The sequence below is a fragment of the Melozone crissalis genome, unplaced genomic scaffold (genome assembly GCF_028551555.1).
Source record: "Melozone crissalis strain CALT ecotype California unplaced genomic scaffold, PUWL_Pcris_2 ptg000004l_1, whole genome shotgun sequence".
NCBI classification, from domain to species: Eukaryota; Metazoa; Chordata; class Aves; order Passeriformes; family Passerellidae; genus Melozone; species Melozone crissalis.
In genome coordinates, this window is record NW_026535782.1 from 25,040,884 (window position 1) to 25,063,332 (window position 22,449).

General features: G+C 38.9%; 1 protein-coding gene across 1 annotated transcript in view; it reads left to right on the forward strand.

Annotated features, from left to right (window-relative positions):
- Nucleotides 1–745: 745 nt before the first annotated feature.
- The window catches only part of TBK1 (TANK binding kinase 1), a 28,009-nt gene continuing 6,305 nt past the window's right edge, over nt 746–22,449 (forward strand). The window contains exons 1-16 of the mRNA XM_054277085.1: nt 746–802; nt 4,676–4,796; nt 6,504–6,644; nt 7,483–7,612; nt 8,155–8,336; nt 9,145–9,305; nt 11,190–11,300; nt 13,050–13,229; nt 14,551–14,747; nt 15,943–16,001; nt 17,134–17,225; nt 17,663–17,764; nt 19,713–19,791; nt 20,651–20,772; nt 20,898–20,974; nt 21,317–21,356. Of these exons, the coding sequence (XP_054133060.1) occupies nt 4,710–4,796; nt 6,504–6,644; nt 7,483–7,612; nt 8,155–8,336; nt 9,145–9,305; nt 11,190–11,300; nt 13,050–13,229; nt 14,551–14,747; nt 15,943–16,001; nt 17,134–17,225; nt 17,663–17,764; nt 19,713–19,791; nt 20,651–20,772; nt 20,898–20,974; nt 21,317–21,356 (1,760 nt within the window). The 5' untranslated portion in view covers nt 746–802; nt 4,676–4,709. The remainder of the gene's footprint in view (nt 803–4,675; nt 4,797–6,503; nt 6,645–7,482; nt 7,613–8,154; nt 8,337–9,144; nt 9,306–11,189; nt 11,301–13,049; nt 13,230–14,550; nt 14,748–15,942; nt 16,002–17,133; nt 17,226–17,662; nt 17,765–19,712; nt 19,792–20,650; nt 20,773–20,897; nt 20,975–21,316; nt 21,357–22,449) is intronic.

Here is a 22,449-nt window from a genome sequence, read left to right on the forward strand (position 1 = left end):
AACAGGCTTCCAAGATTTGGGAAGATGGCAACTCCAAACAGGAAATACAGAGCATCAAAAGAGGGATCGTCTTGGAAGGTAAAAAAAATCTTTTCAGTATTTTCCCAGTATAATTATGATCAGATTACATTATGCATAAATTATAAAGCTATCAATATTTCAGTATACAGATCATTTACTGGAACAGCAACATTACCAGACAGACAAGAAACACATAGCAAGGGATAAATCAGCCGAGAACTTTGGTTTAAAACATATCTGTAACAACTAAGCGGGAGCGGGAATGTGGGAATTGCCACGATTTCCTGAGGTTTTAACGAGGTGAAAGAGAAATTACACGGGGTGGGAAGACATTTGTCTCGGGTATCCCTCGAGCCCGCCGTGGGGAGTCGGGGGTCCCACAGCCCCGGCTCAGCGCTGGGGCAGGGGCAGCTCTGCCTGAGGAGCCGAGAAAGCGAAACCTCCGCCGGACCGATTACGCAGCAAAATAATCCCCACGCAACCCTCCCGGAAACGCTCCGAGCGCTGATAACATCGCGCCAGCGAAAACACCCGGAGTGGCCACTTTTATCCAGCACCCCGCTCCCACTTTCCCATGCTCCCACATATTTTCCTGTCTGGCGATCCACCGCCTCAGGGCTGGGCGGCGCATCTTCGGCCCCAACGCGCGGGTCCCCGCACAGGCCCCGCCGGGCGGGCAGGGCGCGGCGGCCCGGGCGGTGCCTGGCCCGCTCCGCCTCCCCGCGCCGCGGCAGGAAGCCGGAAGCGGCCGGGGCGCTGGGCAGGCCGGCGGGAGCGGCTGGTGCGTGGGGCTGCGGGGCCGGGCTGGCCAGGGCGGGCTCGGGGGTGGCCGCGGAGGGCCGGGCCGAACCGAGGTGGGCCGCGCCGGCTCGTGCCCTCGCCGCCATCGCGCTGGCGCCCAGGGGAGGCGGCAGCCGCCGGGCGCGGTGGTTTCAGTTTCCCGGGGCGGCGGCGGGGCCTTCGCGGGAGCTGCCGGGTCGCGGGCGGCGCGCCCCGAGGTAGCGGCGGGCCCGGCCGTGCAGTCCGAGGGGTATGAGGCGAGGCCGGCCCGTGGCCACTGCGGCGTGCCCGGGGCCCGGCCCATACCCCGGTCTCGGTGACTTCTATCCCCGTGAATGTGACTCAGGAAGCGGCGTCGCCTTCGTGGCTGTAGGAGTTGTGAAAGTTTTACGTCGGGAATCTCGTCCTGCCGTGAGGATGAGCCCCGGTGCTGTGCCCATCCCCTCCCCGCCGAGGGAAGGACGTGGCCCTCCGCTGGTTTCCAGGAGCTGCAGTCCCACACAGGCCGAGTCCTCTGCCTGCAGTACGGGTTGGACATTCCTAGAGTAGGGGTGGTGAGCAGCACTGGAGCCAGGCTTGCCATTGTGTGTCTTTGTTAGGGTTCAAGCAGCTCCTTGTGTGGCCGAGGGCAGGATATTTCCGTGATTGAGATGCCAGCTGTTGGACTGGAAACCCCCTAAGGAGGTTGTAGCTGAAGAAAGCAGGGGTAGGAAGCAGGAGCTTTAGGGGGAGAACCTTATTTTCTAAGCCTTGAGAGACGGCATACAGGGAAGTATAAAACGTTAATAGTTAAAAGACTGTGAATAACATTTATTTGGAATCTCAGCACCTTGTCTGTTGGCTTTGGTGGCATATAGGATCTTGCCTGTAAGCAGAAAGTGCCATCACTTAAACTTCATCATCTGTCCCTGCTTGCCTGGTGAAGTTGTGGATTGCAGCCGTCAACAGAGGAGCCATACCTGCTTTGTGTGCTTATCCCGTGTGCCTGAGGTAGCAGAAAATGCCTTCCTGTTAGTTAAGAGCAGGCAGTACTCCTGCTTCAAAGCATTGGAAGTTTAAAAAAAAACTGCATTAGCAATGCAGTCTTTTTTTCTTACAATCCCCTCTGCTGATAGATTAAAAGAGTAGTAGCATGACCAGAAGCAGAAAAATCTTCAATAAAAAACACCTAAAAAGCAACCCCCAAGCCCCTGAAATGCTAATGAGTCATGGGGGATAATAAATCAAACTGCAAGCTGGAGAGATTTCTTTAGATGTATGTGAGGAGCTTTTGACTCATCTAATACCAGACTTAGTGACCATAAGTGAGATATGAAGAAATAGCAAGTTCAGCATTAAGTCTAGTGACAGGATCAATCACAGAGTTAGAGCCTTTTTAAATTTTTTTCTTTATTATTATTTTAATGGGAAACCCTTAGTAACTTCATTTAGAAATATAGTGGAAGAAATGAAGAGAAAACTTGAGATGCTGAGTATTTAACAAATATCAGTTATGACTTTGTCAGAGAACACAAAGTATTAAAGGAGGCCTAACATGTTAATTGATCTAATTATTATAATTTGGAGGTTAAAGCTGAATGAGACTTTATTCCTCAGACGTGAAGACTGCCAAAAAGAGTGTAGTCCTTTAACAAAAAAGGATAATAGTGCAATACTGACTTTGTTTTGCCATGTAATATGTACCCTGGGATTAATATTGCTATATTTATATCTATATTTTGTTTTAAGAGTGAAAAACTCGAGATTTTGAGAATCCATTAAATGACTTTCTGATCTGGGGTTATTCTTAATATCCACTGAATGATACTGAAGATCATCTGTTGCCGTCATGTTCTTTTGTTTTTTCATCCATTGACCTTTGTGCATATTTAATTATAGATTAAGACTGTAAGGAAAAAGAGCTGATCTTGTACATAAGCTACCTCATCTTTATTATTTTGGGAAATGTAATAATTCAGTCTATTAATGGGCTGCTAATTTTTGGTTTTATTTGAATAGATTTTGATGGAGAATTTCTGTGCACTGTCTGTCTGTTTAGAAAGGATTCGTTATGTTTCTGTGTCTTGCTATGAGTCCATGAATGTTGTTTTGAAGTAAATCACAAAATCCATGCTTACTGGTAATGTGCCAGCTGGCCTGTTAGAAGCAGGAGTTTAATTATAAGAGGAATGTTTAAACGTGAAGATTTTACAGATGGTTTGCAGAGCAGGCTGTGCATTATTCCTTTGCATCCTCTCTTCCGTACCTTCTGTGTCTGCATCATAGAGAGATCATTGGCATCTACAGTAATTGCCTGATGGGAGAAGTCATCTTATCCTACTATTCCAAATTGTCTTGTCAGAGTGAACCAAGAGTTGTCAGGGTTGGGAATGTGGTGTTAGGGTTTGCTTTTTTTTTTGTTGTCTAGATTTGACATAAAATCTTTTGTCCCTTCCAGAGGCATTAAGAACTTTTGCAGGTGGCATTGCTGCGTGACTCTCAGTTAACCGTGGAGTAATGTCGGGTCTTTGCTTTGTGTCTTTGCATGCTGTACGCTGCATGTCATTGCTTGGATGTTTTGGGACAGCTTTGCAGGAAGCTGCGCATCTCACCTGAGCGAGCAGCTAGAGGACAGTGTGCAGTCTGCGGTCACGGCAGGCAGAGGAGTGCCCGGAGCCCGTGTGCGCTGGGACGGGAGCGGGGCCGGGAGAGCGGCGCTGCCGAGCGGCTCCCTGCGCTCTCCTGGGTGCGCACCGTGCGGCTCCTGCGCACCAGGGAGCTCCCAGAAAGTGCCGCTTCTGCAAGCGGATACAGGACATGCTGTCATGCCTCGTCTTCAGCACTTGCAGGCTTCTTTCTTTGAGTATCAGTCAGCAGTTTCCTGTCAGATACCACGTGCAAGTAACATGCAGCGTCCCCTGCCAAGCTGAGCAGAGACCAACACTATTAACTTCCCTGGTCCAGTTGCCATTTTGCAATTCTTTAGGTTAGGCAAGCTCCATCTTTGATTTTAGAGCCTTTTCCTAGGTTTAATGGCAAAATCAGTGTGTTAATTAAACAAAAAAGTTAAGGGTATTCACCTGCAGTTCCTGCTGTTTTGGCAAACAGGACAATGTGGCAGTTCTAATGTTCTATTTTATGTTAGTAATTTTAATTTAATCAAACTTTTTTCCTCTTTCATGTGAATCTGTGTAGACCGAGTATTTGACAGTTCATATTTCAGGAAGGGTAGGGAAATTCTGTAGATGTGACATACCCAATATGAACTTTTAGAAATGAGAGAAATGTCTCTTAATTTCTTTCAGTAGTAATTGCTAGTTCCAGCTAGTGGATGTAAATGCTTCTGTCAATTGTAGCTTTTTTCAAGCTCATGTAAAAGTAGTTTTTTATGTGTTGCTAGTCCATCTCCTTTAAGGCTCTACTGAAATGCAACTTCCAGAGCCAAAGTGATGTAAAATATCTGTATACATATCTAACATCATCTCTAATGTTTGTTCTTTGGCATATGTACAGAATAATGCAACTCAGTTTCAGGTCTTGCTTACCTTTACAAGACCTTGTACACGTGTTTTTGCCTCTTTTCTATATTTTTTGTTACTTGATCATTTCCATGCCATGTACAACAGTAAAGACATTGTAAGATTTTCACCTTTCCCGTTGATCTTTCAAACAAAATCTGGGGAATACAGACCTTAAATGCAGAGAGATGTGTCAATGGCATTAGTTTTGATTGTTTCGCTTATTTTTGTTTCCATGTTTCACTTCTAGTTCCTCTACTTTGTTGTTCTTCATTCTACATGTCGTTGGGGTTTGGACATTTATATTTCCTTCTAATTTAAATAAGTCATGTATTTTACTAAATTATAATTCAGTGTATTGAACCTTCTGTTTTAAGGTGAAAAAGAAAGCTGTCTGATCAAAGAACAAAGATGCAGAGCACTCCAAATTACCTCTGGCTGTTGTCTGACATTCTGGGACAGGGAGCGACTGCAAATGTTTTCCGGGGACGACAGAAGGTTTGTGAGGAATTTTCATGTGCAAGTAGCATCATGAAATCAACAAAAAAAAGTTCAAGATTTATGCCTAAAGCAAATGTATCTGTGTAATTATTCATGCTTAGTTTTTAATTTTTAGTATTTGTCCATTGAATTAGAGTTCTGTAGTTAGATTTCTAAGGATTTGTTCTTAATGTTGCATTATTTTTCCTTGTAAAATATGTTTCTTCAAATTCTTCATTCCTTTTTCTTCATTTTTACCAAAAAATAAACTTTATTCAAGAATATGAATAGAAACAAATGACTTACCAGTTTCTATTACATGATCCTATTATATATATCTTTGTTGAACTGTCTTTTCTTTGGTTTTTATCTGTTGTTTTGAAACCTGTTCTGGTGATTTTTTTTTTTTTTGAGTGAAATATTCTTATTGTAGTGGATGAAGCTGTTTTTAGTTGTTATCTGTAAGTCACTGCTTTTTATATGTCTTCTTGGTGACATGCCTTGGGTAATCAGTGCAAAATAGTAATTTTTTTGCTGTGCAAATGATACACTGCAGTGTATGTTGCAACCTGAGTGAGGGGCTAAGAGGACCTTACTTATGTAGGTCATTTGTTCCTATGAATTTCACAATATGTCTCACAAAGCAAAGATGAGTACAGTTGTGAAAGTTGCCTCACAGTAATTATAGTCTGTGTGAAATCAGTACAAAGTGATTTGTAAGATACAGTGTTTCTGTGTTCCACATACAAGTGTGAAACAGCATTAAGCAATAGTTTAGCAGTGAGTGTGCTTTTCTGGGTGGGTGAATTTCAGCACAGAATGATTCCCCTGTAAGCCATGGTTGCACCTGTGATCACCCTTGCTAGTCTGAGCCTGTGACCTGTGGCTCATTGTCAATGGGGGAAAGCTTTTACCTGGGCCCCAGTAGTGCACGTGAGTGTGCTGCAAAGCACACCTTGTCTGAGCACAGCAAGGCTGTGTCCTTAGAAATAATCTGTTGCACCAACTGCTAGTGCAAGCTTAATCCTAGGGTGGGCACAGGAAGATGCTTTGCCCTGAGAGGGACACGAGTTGCACTTCCAGTGGGTGCTGTTGTTGCCTGAGTATGTTGAGGCTTAGTCCCTCTGCAGAACTTAAATCTGATTAAGCTCCTGATTTATGCTCCTGACACTTATTATGTGGGTTTGAACTGCTTCAGGATGTTACATGAATGGCATGTAGTGCTCAAAACTGCCTTTGAAAAAACAAAATACTGGTTTATCAGTATAAACAGAACAGTAAAGAAAGAAGGGAGCAACATTCAGCTACCAGAAATTGTCTTTTAGCTTAAGTAAGCCAAGTATGTGCATGCCTCTCATTGCATTGATTAGTGCAAGTAACTCTTGCTGCGAAAAAATATTTTTCAGCTAAATTGAGGATTAATTTTTAAATGTGTAGCCTTTGTTATACTAACAGTCCTCTTTTTTAAGAACTCTTAGGTTTTGTGACCTAATGAGTTTCCTTTCAGCTAGTCTTTTTGCTTCTAATCTATATTAAACTAATGCAATGTTATTTTTTTAGCAGAATCTTTATTTCCACCTTAGCACAAAGTAGTATTTTGAAATATTTTTAGACTGGTTATACTCGCATGTATAATAGAAAATCAGAAAATGCTTGGATAATGTCTATGTGTACATTTACAATTTTTTGCTTCTGTTTGATGAGTAGTTTGTTTGTTTTCAACAGAAAACTGGGGATTTATACGCTGTCAAAGTATTTAACAGTATAAGTTTCCTTCGTCCTGTGGATGTTCAGATGCGAGAGTTTGAAGTATTGAAGAAACTAAATCACAAGAACATTGTCAAATTGTTTGCCATTGAGGAAGAGGTAATGAATTGTGTTTGTGATCTGAGATGCATGGAAGTAACTGCAGTAACTGGTTTTTTGTTTTATCTACAACCATAAAGTGTACGGTTGCTTTTTTAAGAATGATAACATACATGGTGATACAAATACTCCCACCCAACCACCACCATATTTGGTTTTCTTTCTTCTTTGTTGTTGTTGTTGCTGTAAGAAAGAATATGCTTGCTTTCAGTAGGTGAAACATCTTCAGTGTGTAGGCTCAAGTAATGAATGTTATCTTGAGAAGCCACCTGCCCTAAGTTTTATCTTGAATTAGGATTTTTGAGGTCTCTACATGTACTAATATTTAAGAGTTGAATAAGGGAACTGTTTATAGTTGAAGGTGTTTCGGTAATCCTGACAATTTTATGCTTTTCTTCTTCAACCAACTAAAATGATGACATAGGATACTATTATACAGTAGTATAATAGCGTAAATTGGAGCAGCTGAACTGAAACTGAGACTCTTGAGTTTAAATGATCCAGATGATGAGATGAGATGAGTAAAGAGTAAAGGACAGTTGATATTCTCAGCACTTATGGTGTGTAGTTTCTCACTTGTCCACCTGTCAATGCTGCTGTCAACCTGCTAGTGCCTAGAACTTGAGGCTTTCTTATTTTCCCCTCTCCAAGTTGGAATACGTGAAACAATATAAAAATCCACCTGCACTTCTTTTGAAGATCACCAGAATAGAAATTATGATATAACTATAGATTTTACTTTTCTTTTTTGAAAGTAAGGTCTTGTGTTTATAGGTCATTTCTGACATTGGTGTCACAATAGTCAGATTCTTAATCTCTTTTTGATTTTTTTTTTCAGACAACTACTAGACACAAAGTACTAGTTATGGAATTTTGTCCATGTGGGAGTTTGTACACAGTTTTAGAGGAGCCGTCTAATGCCTTTGGTTTGCCAGAGTCTGAATTCTTAATTGTTTTGAGAGATGTGGGTATGTAGACTTAGCTCTTTGGTCTAATTTGTTGACTGAAACAATCTCATACTTGTTTTATTTACCTTGAAACAGCAAGAGACAAATTTACATGACTGTCAACTAATTGAGCAAATTAATATGTTCATATGGAATCACATATTTATATCTGTGTTGGTATAGGTATCTGCATTTATGTGCAAAGTATTGATGTATTTTTTTTCTTTATTTCAAGATTACTTTTCACATATTGAACAGACTTCTAGTGATAATTTCAGAAGAGTTAATTAGAAAAATAATATGGTTTACCTTTGTTTACCTGCTATAAAATTTACTTTATGGGAGAGATGCTACTGAGGGCGAGAAATGCTGTAATTTAGCTGTTTAGGAAGAAAAAAAAGCAATCTGTGGTCATGGTCTTTCTGTTAATGATGTGTCCCTTCTCATTCCCATTTCCCAATGAGAACATAAGTGTGTCTTCCTAGCATCAGTTACAATTCAGTGTTTGCACAGAGTGTGTCCCAATGTGTACATGAATTCTGTATTTGTTTTTTCAATTGAAGTGGCTGGGATGAATCATCTCCGTGAGAATGGAATAGTGCACCGTGACATCAAGCCAGGCAATATAATGCGTGTTATAGGTGAAGATGGGCAGTCTGTTTACAAACTTACAGATTTTGGTGCAGCGAGAGAACTTGAAGATGATGAACAATTTGTTTCTCTCTATGGCACAGAAGAGTATTTAGTAAGACCATATGATTTAATTTTCTGTTGAAGAAATTTTTGAAGCCTGAGGCTGTTCATGATCATAGTTGAATAGATCAAGGTCAGGTTGTTGGGAATTAGTATTTAAACCTTTGTATTACAATTGTTTTTATAACTTTCCACTGAACTGTTTCACCTTGGGTCATGCCATCTTCTGCTGGTGTAAATACATCAGCCTTGAAATAATTTCCAGGTCCAGCTTTAACTGTTGCCTTGTGTGAAAGGAGGGACAACTATATTTTAGTTATGAATATATTTGCCTTTATCTCTGTAGATGTTTTAATTTGTATTTGAGCTACTTGGATGACATTAGGTGTGGTTAAGATTCATGTGAAACCTTGGCTAACCAAAGAGAGGCAGGTAGAGAAGTATTGAGACAAGCATGTTAGTATCATTTTCTTCCTGCTGTGTTTTCCCACATGTGAATCACAGCTGATACTCTCCTCTGCTATGGATCTTTTTTCCATTTGGTTTCTGTTGTTTCAAAATCATCAGGAGGAATACTGAATTTCTTCTCTTTTTTAGTGGTCTTTTATACTAGTAGTCATTCTCCAGCTGAATTTTAAAATATTTTTTGCAAACTTTTTAATAAAAGCAACAGTCATACCTAGGAATATAGTGATACTTGTCAGATTAGCCTAAGCAACTTCTATGATACAAGCAAGCTTTTCTTTTTTAAAGAACTGAAAGTTTAGACTGACAAATTACCTTGCTGCGAAAGGATAAATTGGGTTTTTTTCTTCATAAAGCTTCATAAACCAATTGTAACTTTTTTTTTTTCCCTTTAGCATCCTGATATGTATGAGCGAGCAGTTTTGAGGAAAGAGCATCAGAAGAAGTACGGAGCTACAGTGGATCTGTGGAGCATAGGGGTGACCTTCTACCACGCTGCCACGGGGAGCTTGCCTTTCCGACCTTTTGAAGGGCCTCGCAGGAACAAGGAAGTGATGTAGGTAATTTAGAAGGAGAGTTTTATCTGTTGGTAAATTAAATCAGCCCTTGAAATGCTTTTTACCAAGGAATCCTACACACATCTAGAAAAACTTTAAAACAGTGAAAATATGAAAGGAAAAACACTCTCTTGTTGTGGTATGGCCCCTGCAGGCAGCTGAACATTACAGAGCTCTTCGCTTACTTTTCTGTAGTGGCATGGGGGAGAGAATTGTAAGGGTGAAAGTGCAAAAACTCGTAGGCTGATCTAAAGACAGTTTAATAAGTAAAAAAAACTCCACAAGAAACAGCAGCCCTTGCCTCTTAAACCCAAAGGGAAACAAAACTGAGGAACACAAGTAATGCAGAAAAATCCCCAGTTGCTCATGAGCAGCGACCTGATGCACAGTCAGTCCCTGACTAAATGCCACTCTGGCAAATTCTTCCTCCCCTTCTCCTTAGCTTCTGTGTCTGAGCAATATGGTGTGGAATGTCCCTTGGGTCAGCTGTCCTCCTGTATCCCCTTTGAACTTCTTGCCTGGCCCCAGCCTACTTGCTGGTAGGGCAGTAGAAAAGTAGAAGAGGCCATGATGCTGTGTAAGTGCTGCTCAGCAGTGGTGAAACATGCCTGTGTTACTGACACTGTTTTGGTCACAAATCCAAAACATGGTACCATACACTACTAGGAAGGAACTTAACTCTAACCCAGCCAAAATCAGTAGAAACATTCTGCTTCAACAAGGATTTTACTGTGTGGCACCTTAAGATCTGAATTAAGCATTTAAATTGAGAAAGACCTGAATTGAGTTCCCCCAAAATACTGGTGTTTTTCCACACATCTTTCCTTCAGCATGGCACTAGCTGCTCTGTTGCAGTGCCATTTATCTAACTTGGATGGTCAGGTGAAATGATGGTATTCTGAAAAGGGGTTTTGGTGCTGCAAATTTTTGTTGTCCTTTAAATGATGTTCGTACCCAGCAGTCTTGAAATGAGTGCACTACCAATGAGACTGACATTTGAGTAGTATAGTTGTGGAACTGCAGCTGCAGATAACAGGGATGCCTCCTGCATGGAAAACAGAAGATATGCCTATGATGTGAGGATTGTATTCGATTCCTGTTTCATCTTAGTCTGGTTCTATTTTGTTTTTCTGTGTGTTGCACTTTAAGAATAAAGCAAGGTGGTACTTGGAACCTCTAACATGTCAATACCATCTCTGTTCTGATGCTCCATGTAAAACTGACGCCAGTTTTCTTAGTTGAAGAAATTTTCCATCTTGTGATTTTTTTCACATAAGAATTCTTGTAGCTGCTTGAGAGATGTTTTGTATACATCTCGTCCTCCAGAAGAAGAAAGCACAACTGAAATATTCTGTTGCAACAAGTTTATTGATCCTCATTTCGTTTCATGAAAAATGTGAGAAATACTTGCCTGTGCAGTACAAAGTTAAACAATGCCAAATTGTGTCCAGATTTCTGGACGTTCCTTCTCTATGCCCGAGCCACTTTGTGGTGGCTGAATGTTGTCTGTGGCTGTGGAACATGCTTGAAGTTACCATGTTAATGTGTAAATTGAACTATGATTCATTAATTCTTGTCAATGTGTAAATTGACTTTGATTCATTAATTCTTGTGAAAACCTTTGGTTTCCTTCAGTATGTTGGAAATATCTCCAGAAGTTTTCCCCAAGGCTGAGATAGACGAAGTTGCATCTCCAGCATAACTTTTTGTTCTTTACTCTTTTAGCACTGCTCTGTCAGCTTGTAAGTGAAGTTTCGGAAAATTTAGGCCAGCCTGTCATTTAAATTTGCATTTTTTCTGCCCCTTTGAGGATTAATTGCTTAACCTATGTATGTATAAGAGGTAGTAGTTGAAGTTTCCATCATTTTTGTCATGTATTGCAGGTATAAAATAATCACTGGAAAGCCTTCTGGTGCTATTTCTGGAATACAGAAAGCAGAAAATGGACCTATTGAGTGGAGTTGGGAGATGCCTGTTTCTTGTAGCCTTTCAAAGTAAGTTTGAACTTACAAATGTTCACAAAGTGTTTCAATGCCACTTGATTGGGCTTTTCCAGTTATTTTCTAGGATTGGGTCTTTGGAGCAGAGGTCTGATGCGGTTTTTTCTTGGAACTCTTCAGTACATCAGTACAGTCTGATATTAGGTTATCAAGTGGTTTTTTTCTTCCCATCTGTCCAAATAGTTCTGATTGCTAATTTACAAATGAGCACATCTGATGTGGTTTGAGAAGAAATACTATTACTGCACTTTTTCCACCCTCAGGAATGAAGAAACAATAACTTTGATGGCCCTCATTTCTTGCAAGAACGTGACAAGAATGTGACTTCAGATGTGACAAAGATTATGCAGTAGGAAGGAAATTATAAGCAAAGACAATTCAGAGGCTTACTTTTTGCTAGGAGAAAGGTCACAACAGTACATTTTAACACATATTTGTATTTTTTCAATTTTATCATCATATTTTTGCTTCATATGTCCATAATATTCAGTAGGAAGAGCCATGGAAGATCTAATTTTGGTGTGACTTTGAAAACAACTCCCATAACCCACTTGCCCATTTTTCTTCCTGAGACTTCTTGCATACTTTAAAGTTACTAATCTTTTGTGGTAAAGGAGGAAATAAGTTGTTCTATGAAGAGACTGTAGAAATAAACCTTTTTGAAAGCCAAATATGTACATCCTTAAGGGGTGTAGAGTCAAAGTCTGGTTTATATGAATTCATTAGGTTAGAATGTGCAGAATTTGCAATTTGCATTTGTTTTTCATGATACTGCTCATTTGGTCCTCTGCTTATTCTGTACAATTGAACTGCTTGAAATTATAAAGGAAGCAGATTTTTTCTCATTAAACATCTGCTCACAGTAATCCTTTTAAGTAGTATTCAAACAGCATTCAGTGTTATAAGTTTAGTACTAAATTGAGTTTGAGCACAGCATTCACTGACCTCCAATGCAGTCAGCAGTGTGCTTGCAAGCCACTGCAGCTTGCTCCAGAATGTCACCAGTTCTACTGCTGGATTCAGGCTTGATGAGCACATAATGTTAAAATTTCAGAGAAGTTGTTCATGGTAATGCACAAGTGGGATCCATAAAGTTCCTTACCATTCAGATGCTCAAGGCAGAAATGCAAGAAATTTAAGCTGACCTTTCTCCTAGAATAGTAATAACTGTAAGGCAATGGGTAGCACAGGTTTTTTTGCAGCATTGAAACTGCATGTGCAGAGTACTTATTTAGGCCCATCTCAATCAGGATGAATTCTTAGTGTTGACAGTTTAAATAATGAGTCTTTGCTAAGCTAAGCAACATGGTGTGCTCACGCAAGCATCACCACCAGCAAATCCTAAATGGCAGTAGCTTCCTTCAAAGTGATACACTGTGGTGTGTGGGGTGAGCTGGGTATAATGCTATGGGGATGGTAGAAAGTGGCCTCAGCTCTCCAACATAGACTTAGTAAATTTTATGTAATTTTTGCAGTGTGACTGAAATTTCTTAAATACAAAAGAAAATACTTGAGAGTTAGGCCTGAAAAGGAAAGATTTAAAGTACATGTATTAATGAAAAACAATGGACATTGCCCTTAAACATTTTGTTGCTCATTGTAGGAAAAAAGGCACTCACGTATTCTTTAAGGGATAATAGATGTGTATGCATGAGACAAGTCAAATGAATTATTGTGATTGGTTGCAAGATAAAATGCTCCAAGTAGAACCAAGTTGTCTCATCTCTCCCTGGTGTCCTCTAGGGGTCTGCAAGTACTGCTCACACCTGTCCTTGCGAATATTCTTGAAGCAGACCAGGAGAAATGCTGGGGATTTGACCAGTTTTTTGCAGAGACGAGTGACATACTGCACCGAATAATAATCCACATCTTTTCATTACAGCAGATGACCTTGCACAAAGTTTATATTCACAACTATAACACGTAAGTGCTCTCTCTGTTTGTGTTACTTTACTCTTGTTCAGCCTAACAGCACTGTGACCTCAGATTACCAGTCACAAATTCAGTAACCTGTGACCTCATGTCACCAGTGTTACAAGTTCAGCCACCTCTCCTTGGCAGTTTATCTGAGGAAGTAAAAGGACGCAATTCTCCTGCATAGTCATAGTGCATATAGAAACATGTTGACCAAAAATAAAAATAATGTCTTCAAGCATACAAAGTGTGCAGATTGTCTGTGGTGTAAAACTCTCACAGGGGCTCTGAAGTGGTAATTGGTACAGTTTAGGACCCTGATTTGTATGGGGTTCACTTTTTGACCACGAAGTGCTGATGTTAAAATCTGTCAGATGTACAAACATAAATGCCTTTTCTCTGCTGTGTTACAGATAATACAGAGCACATGTTAATTTCTAATACACAGATACATACTGTTATTTCATCAAATGTGTAAATACAGTCCTGCCCACTTCAATTTTCCTTTTCTATTCCATCACTTTTATTTTGAGAGAGCCCAAATGCTGTTTTTGCAGAGAAATCTTGCTTCTAATTTTTATTATTATTTACATGTGTGATTATTTAACTAGTTGTAGTATTAAGAAGTAATAGTGTACTAGTGCTGCACAGGAGGCAAACTGGTCCTTCCCTTTAGTGTACTGATGGCTTTTCTTCTTTGTGGGAGGTTTTGCTAGTTTGGTTTTTTTGGTTGCTGTTGTGGTAGTAGGCTTTTGTGGTGGGGTTTTTTGAGGGGGAGAGGTATGGTGGTATTATGAGTTCTTGTCCTTGTATCTATTGATTGCTGTAAATAAAATTCCAAAGCGTCTTTGCTCTTCTTTATCACTGCTGTTTTAGGAAATAATCTGGCTATCTGTTAGCTTACTGGCTGAACTTAATTTTTTGACATGTAAAACACCAGACTTTGCTTTTGGAGAGACCATCCATCTCCTTTCAAGAAAAGGATGTGCCTTAGAAAACTTAAGTAGGCTTCCTTCCCCTCATTTAGTGTTGCCTGTTTTTACTGACCTTCAGACCAGAGCAATTTTGTTTAGACAGACATGCTTTGGCAGATAATCAGAGGTAGAAAGGAAGTTTAATATTTTGCAGGAAATAGCTTTTATTTTTGTAACACAGTAACCTAGGGTCTTAGGCACCATGCTACTGGTTTTTTACTTAAAAGTCAAGTGCTTTATGTGTAAACCCAGTTCTTAATTAATCAGAAATAAAAGCATTTAAATAATACAAAATCTGAATTGCTGAACTATTGTAGTGAGTCTAACTGCTACCAATTATATTGTTTGTATTATAGAGCTGCTATATTTCATGAGTTGGTCTACAAGCAGACAAAAATACCATCTCAGAATCAAGAACTGATATATGAAGGTCGGCGCTTAGTACTGGAGCCTGGCAGATTGGCACAGCAGTTCCCCAGAACAACAGAGGAGAATCCTATCTTTGTAGTAAGCAGGGAGGCTGTGAACATTGTTGGATTAATCTATGAGGAAGGTATGTGAAAGTAATTTCCTTTTTCTCACAGCTGTCTTTTGTAAAGAGTTTGTGTTACTTAATATAATTGTTTTATGTCTGTTATGTCTTAAAAATAGTGTTGGAAATTTTCTTTTGTTGATATCTGAAGTTCTAAGTATGCAGTCCAATGTTTTTCAAAACTGCTGAGTATCCAGAACATTTTTACAGAAACAGTAGATGCTTGTAATGTTCCAAGTCCTTTGAACCTGAACATTTGTGTGCTAAGATGTAGTGGTGCTTATGGAGTTATGAACTGTTTTGAAGCATGACACTTTAAACAAGTAGAAAGAAACATTATAGAAAGTAACTCAGAGCTGGTTCTTTTGTTCCATTATTCATTAAGTGGAAAGTCAAGTTTTACTGTTTTTTTTAAATTTGTTGTGAATGTGGTTAGCCTTTCAGTTAACAGAGGAGGTATTTGCAATGTACATTTGCTCAGAAGATGAGGTAATACCATAACAAGGAAAAAAAAGAAATTAAGGTTTTGAATTTCCATTTATCATTGTGAGGCTTTTAGAGGGGCCTATGCCAGAGCCCTTTTGTAGTAAATGATGAGCAGGAGGACATGGCTGCAGTTGAGAGGTCAGTGTTGCTTTTTTCAGTATGTCCTAAATACTGACTGCTCTGGCCAGCTGGCACTCACACAGAGGTGCTGAAGAGTGTGGGTAGGTTAGCTGTTTGTGGTAGGATCAACAGGGCCTTTTTAGTGTGTCACAGAGCTTTCTGAAGGAGCCAGTGAGAGAGAACAAAGGAGATTCAGGTGTGGGGACTGCCTGAGGCTGGTGAAGTGCTACCCTTAAGAGCCTCAGTGAAAACAAGCAGCCATGTGATGAGAAGGGAATGGTCTGAATGGTCTCCTCTGTGGGCAAACGTGGTGCAGAAGAACAGAGAGAAACAGTTGGCTCTCTCAATGGAGAGAGGTTGCAAGTGAGACCTGCATGAATTCTGTGCCCTGCAGCATGCTCAGAAGTGAGTCTGGAAAAGGAAGGACAATGTGCTGAAGATACCAAGTTATTTAAAACAGTTAAGACAAAGGCTTGTTTTAAAGGAGTGCATAAGAAGCACATGATATTAAAAGGCATAAAAGCAGTGTACAGAGTGGGGAGGGAAAACAATCTGAACTTTTGAAGTCTCTTCTCAAAAATAAAATACAGACACCTGTTTTATGTTTCAGTTTTACTTCCTAAAGTACATCAACGTTACGACTTGGATGGGGATGCCAGTATGGCTAAAGTGAGTAATTACCATTTTAAATAATATATATGGATAATAATACTGAAATGAAAGCTACTTAATTTTCAAATTAATAATGTTAATAAAACTATTTTAGAATGCTAATGAGGATAGTGACTGATAGAAATATATTTATTAACAAAGGGTCTAAAAGTATATTAAAGCTGTACTTTTGTATGCAAAATATGGTTTGGGGTTTTTTTTAAAACCAAACTCAAAGTCCAGTCTTCTAAATTCAAAATGCTCTGTTACTGTATAATTCAGTGCTGGTGGGGAAAGGAGCCTTACACTGTGTAGACCTGAAGTGAGTTAGAGGCTTCATAACTTCTAATGGTGCAAAATTTAACATTAGAAAAATAACTCTTGCTCAATAGAGAGATGTCTGTAGGACTCTGCAGAAGGGTGGAATTTCTGTTGCCTCTTAGAAACTTTCAGAATCTGTGGGAGACAAGTAAAGGATGTTGCATTGTTTTGGTTGTTTTTCTAAAACTACTGAATGTATGCACAGCCATACTTGACTTTGTGATTTTCACTTATACATGTGAAATACTGACTGCTGAGGAGCCTTTTATTCAGACATGGTAGTGTTGAAAATGTATGCCCCTTTAAATACCAGTAATCTTGAAAATTAATTAACAGAAAAGCATCTGTTGATACTAATTATTTAAAGTATTGTAAATTATAATATCTGAAACTTTGTTCTCAATTCTAAATAATACAGCAATCTGGTAAGTGGAATTGGGTAAATTTAGAGAGTCTCTAGCCTTAGAATTTAAAAAAGGGTCAGTTTTTGCGAGTTCATTTTAGTGTATGTTCTTGATTCCTAAAATATTGAAGAGATGTACTTGTAACTTTGACAGAAATAGTAAGTTGCGTCATTTTTATTTGTGAGATTTGTTTTCATCCCTAACAGGTGCTTCAGCATAACTGGAAAACCCATGTTTAGCTCTGCCTTCATAATGGCTGTTTGGTTGTTGCCTGAGTAAAGCTTAGGCCAAGTTGCACATTTTAAACTACTATCCTCATGTTGCTTTCTTTTATTAATCTGTGTTCCTTTGTTGTGATGTATTGCCTTGAAGCAATTGTTAAGAGAATGCCAGATCAGTACTTATGCTGGGTTTTTTTCCTCCAGGCAGTGACAGGCATTGTATGTTATGCCTGTAGAGTTGCCAGTTCTTTGCTACTTTACCAGGAGCTGATGAGAAAGGGAATTCGATGGCTGATGTAAGCAATTGACTGCATTTCATTGTGCTTTTTTCTTTTAATTGAGATATGCCTTGATTATCAATACATAATTCTGTCATCTCTTGGTATCTTGGAGGTTTTGTTTATCCTTGAGTAAGGATAGGCTGAATTTCTCCCTTTTTCCTGTCATTAGGGAAACAATTTTTTTTTTAAATAATTAAAGTTAAGGTGTTTGCAAATTTACTTTCTTTGTGTGTAATTTAAGTCCAACTTCTGGTAACATGCAGATGGCATTGAACGGCTTGCACAAGGTATTTTTATATGAGGATTATGTTAATGAATCTCTAACTGAAAACAATTCCTCCTGGCAATTATTGCTGCAGGTATATTACTGTATTACTGATTGCTGGTAGGATGGCAGTTGAATACTTTTATTCATTACTTTATACTTATAGACTAATGCTTCACTTTTTTAGTGAAATAATCAAGGATGATTACAATGAAATGGTTCATAAAAAGGCAGAGATTGTCATCAGGCTGGATTTCTGCAGCAGAAACATTGAGAAAGCTGAGAAAATGTGAGTAGAAGCAGTACACCGTACACATTGATTCTTCATTATCATTTTTAGTGACAACAGTATTATAAGTTATGATTATTTGCAGTGTTTTTGCATAAAAAAATTAAATTTGAGTCAGCATGGATTTTCTGATGGCACTGACTTAAGCAGATTTAGTCATATATGTTGCTTGAGTTAGAGTATTAATTTTGCTGCTTCACCTTATAAGAACAAGTAATTACTAATTAGTGGTAACTGTGTGTGTTCTTTTTCTCCTTCTCTGACTCAGCTCCTTGCTCTTACTGACTCTAGAAGCTGTAGTAAAGCTTGGACAAAGAATCAAGTAGCTTTGCTTTCATTAGTGCTTTTGCTGCTGCATTTGGTTGCATATGACTTCAAATACTGCCCCTTACACAGTTTTAAGACTGTAGCATTTTCTGTGTGGAAGGAATTTTCATGTTGAAATACAACACAGAGCAGCTGCAAAAAAAACCCCAAACAACCAAGCCCAGCCCCCCTTGGTCCCTTCCCAGGAAGGTGTTATTCTTAGGCGGTGTGATAGGAACTTTAAATAGCACCTCTTCTTAGCATTCTCCTATGGGTGGTAGTTTTCCTGTTCTTCCTACTGCCAGTCTTTCCCAAATGCTCTCTTAGTCATGAGATTTTCTGAACTTCTCACCAGGCTGCTCTGAAAATGCAGATACCCACAAGGTGATTAACACACACATGTAGAAACACTGGGTTTGCAGAGTAGACTTAAGAATTAGACTTAAACCTGTTGGAGCTGCTATGCCTGTGCAAATTGAGCACCTTGTACGTAGTAATTGTGGATGCTCAAGGGTTTGACAGATTTGCTCTGTATGTGCCAAACCTACCTTAAAACCCAGGTTTTTAGGTCTGTTTGTATTGGCCTCAAAACCACCACAAAAGCACAACAGTGAAATAGTGAAGTTGGTAACTTGCGAGATAAGACCTGTGCAGCCTAGATACAAATCATCAGGGCAAGAACCCAAACTCCCTTCAAGCCCATTTGTACTAGCTGGCAGGACTAGATCTTGCTCAGTCTGTGTTTGGTTCAGATAGTTTCTTCCTGCCACTCAGAAGACACCACTGTCACTTCTGTTTGGTGACTCTGAGTACCTCAGCAGTAGTTTGAAAAAAAATGACATTAATTTGCTAACTGGAGTAGTTCTCATGTGAACAGAAATTTTCTATGTGTTTGCACGTGGTCTTTTGGCCTCTTCCAAAGGGGCAGGATTTTCAGTTTGTTTGACTTCGCTAGCTCCATAAAAGTCTTCTAAAGGACATGTCCTCTTGTTTGTCCTTCCTTTTCAAGGCTGTGCTTCAAAGCATGACAATACAAAGTCTTTATTTGAAAAGGTAAATAAAGCATTGAACTTGAGTGAAGCATGTATTTTTTGAAAGCAGTTGAGCTGTTTGTGATAGTGATTTAAAACTAAATTGTACATGAGACTCAATAGAAAAAATATTGTCCTGAATAATTTATTTGGCACTTGAGCTATGGTCATATGAAAAGTATCAGTATGAACAGATGGTCATACTGATATCATACATATCCCAGCCTTTAAACATTTAACCCAGTAAGTTTTCTCAGAAAAGCATTTTGGTACATTGAATTATTAGTGTGTTAATGACTACTTTAAGTACCTTTAGTTTGATAAGATTAAAAAAATTACTTGGTGAAGGGAAATAGTCTTCCACTGCCTGTCAAGTACAAGTAATAAAACTAGAATAAAGAATTCAGGAATGGAAATTTCAACTTTATTTTAACAGTTCCAGTATAAGAAAAAAAATCAAGGAATATTTTTTAAATCTAAAATCTTTCCATTGTTAGTGGCCACTTAAATTTGTCAGTTTCATGGTTGTTGCTTGACAGATTCAAGAAATACTTTGAGTGTATTCACTGCTTGTTTATTTTTTTTCAACTGTTTTTTTTTTTGCTGGACAGATACGAAAATTTGATGCAGATCAACTTGGAAGCATCAGAAGTGGACGAAATTTCAGAGATACATACGAAACTCCTGCGGGTAAGTGTCTGACAAAGTTACACTGTCATTCTGAACACGGTGTTCTACAGAAAATGCCAAATACACAGTAACACAGGCTTCTGGGAATAGCAACTCAGAAATTTCAATGTAGCTTCTAGTTTGCCAGTTGTTAAAATGTCCATACTAATGTGAATATCTTTCTGATAACAGAGCAGATCCTTTTATATTAGGTCAGTGTAATGAAAATGGGTTCCTGAAAATACATTCCTATTTTCTAAAATACTCAAGAATTATAGCATTTAAATATATTTTGCTTTGCTATATTTTCTTTTCCATTTTTTCCTTTCCTTAAGGAATTATTGACTACTTTGTTGACTTTCTAAAATGTTACATTCATAAACACACATCAAAGTGATCTGCTTTGAAATGTGCATCATGTTTCCAGACATGAAAGGAAAAATTGAAAATAACTTAATACACTGGGAGCAGATAAAAAGTTCTCCATTCTAAAAGGAAAAGATTAGTGTATTTATTAGTGTATTTTTATTTTGAAGATTGTATGAACTGGAGAGAAAGAAAGGTATGAATCATGTGGATAGTTATTATATGAATTCTTAATAAACCAGAAGAATAAGGGTAGAAGTAAATAAGAGATTTATGAAATGGTGAAAGTTATTGTTGAAAAAAAGTAAATTTTAACAGAAATGCCAGCATCAAATATGGTTGTTTCTTTAATAATACCTTGCTTTATCTGCTTCTAGCTAAGCTTAGGCAGATAATTGGACATATTTCTTTAATGGAGATCAGTGAAACAAACAAGTTTGTAGTATTAATGTGCTCAAGTAATAATTTTTCACTTTACCTAGTGGTAAGATTGAACCTTCTTGGTCTTATGCAGCTCTCCAGCTCTCAGGGCACTGTAGAAACTAGTCTGCAAGATATCAAAACCAAACTTTCTCGTGATGGTTTACTGTCTGACACCTGGGCTAATCAGGAAGGCATGCATCCAAAAGACAGAAAGTGAGTAACTACTTACTGTTCCAATATGTGTTGAATTCTGCATTGAGTTGTAGTTCACAAAGCTCCTTTATAGGTACTTGAGTTTATGTATAAAACATCTCATTTTCTTCCTTTTGTCACTCTAGTCCAGAAAGGCTTCAGGCACTATTGTCTTCCATTACAGACATCTACTATCAGTTCAAAAAAGACAAAGCAGAACGAAGTAAGTAATTTATGTGATTCACTTTTAACATAAAATGTAATGCAAGGGACAGGTCAGTCTTAGTTTGACTAGGGTATTAGTGGTAGGTATGGACAGTTAGCCACAGTGCATATGTCTGTAGGTCCTTAGTGTGATACCATGCTAGAGCCCTTATGAATGAAACACCACCATTAATAGCATAAATTTGAATTGCAAGACTAGAGAGGAGGAAAAACGTGTATGACCACTTTGACCCGTAAAAAGAAGGAAACTATGTAGGAAGTGGATAAACTTAGTAGAGTTTTGCATAAATGCAACTAGCAGAGTTAGATTGGTAATGTTTGTCATCTGCTCTGATCCTAGGGCTTCCTTATAATGAAGAACAAATACACAAGTTTGACAAGTAAGTTTTGAAGTTACCTTTGGGAACTACCATGATTGCTTTCAGGTCCTCCAAATGCTCTTGCCACTAACCCATTCTATTAATTTTATTGTAAATTGTAACCTCTTTAGGATTGCTTTGTAAAAAATTTCTTTTAAAAATCTTAAATACATAGGGGTACTAGCCTATGATAATGAGGTGCTTTCTGACTGTAGAGTTTTTTGACTGATAGGCCTTCTGAAAGGAAAATACCTGATTGTTACCTGGCCATAACTGTTTTGTAGGAAGTTCACTTCTTCCCTGTTTTTTTTCAGGCAGGCAAAAGCCCTGAGTAAGATTGAAATGACTTTGTAGCTAAGTGGACATAATTTTCTACAGATGAGTAAAGTGTGGACCAGCTGAATTAAATTCCAGAATGATTTAATCTTACAGGAAATATAAAATTAATTTTAGTCCCATTCTCCATGCTTGTTTAAGATTGTCACTCATGCAAGGTGTTCACATTAAGCATCTGTGTGTAACTTGGGTCTCTAAACTCCCATAGTCTCCACTGATTCTATACTGCTGTACTTGTCTCAGCATTTATTCAGTTCCTCATATGCAGATGGCTAATGCCATTTAAATTGCTCTAAAATATCTGAGACATGCTGTGAGACTGGGAGGTAGGACACAAGTCAAATGGGAACCCTGTCAAATGGACAGGTGGTCAGAAGCAGGGCAGGATACCTTTGCTGGAGAAGAGAAGGTTGCATGGAGTCCTCCCAGTGGCCATCCAGTAGTTGAAGGGGGGGCTACAGGGAAGCCTGAGAGCCACTCTTCATCAGGAGCTGCAGTTATAGGACAAGGAGTGATGGCTTCAGGCTGAAAGAGGGGAAATTTAGGTTGGATGCATTGAAGAAATTCCTCTCCTTGAAGGTGATGGGACACTGGAACAAGTTGCCCAGAGAAGTTGCAGCTGCCCCATCCCTGGCAGTGCTCTGTGACAGAGGGTTTGGAGCTAGATGATTTTTATGGTCCCTTTCAACCCAAACCATTATAAGATTCTATCTCAAATGATGCTAGATGCTTATGTTTAAGTAAATGATTTATTCTCCTAGTGGCTGGTCACTTGCAT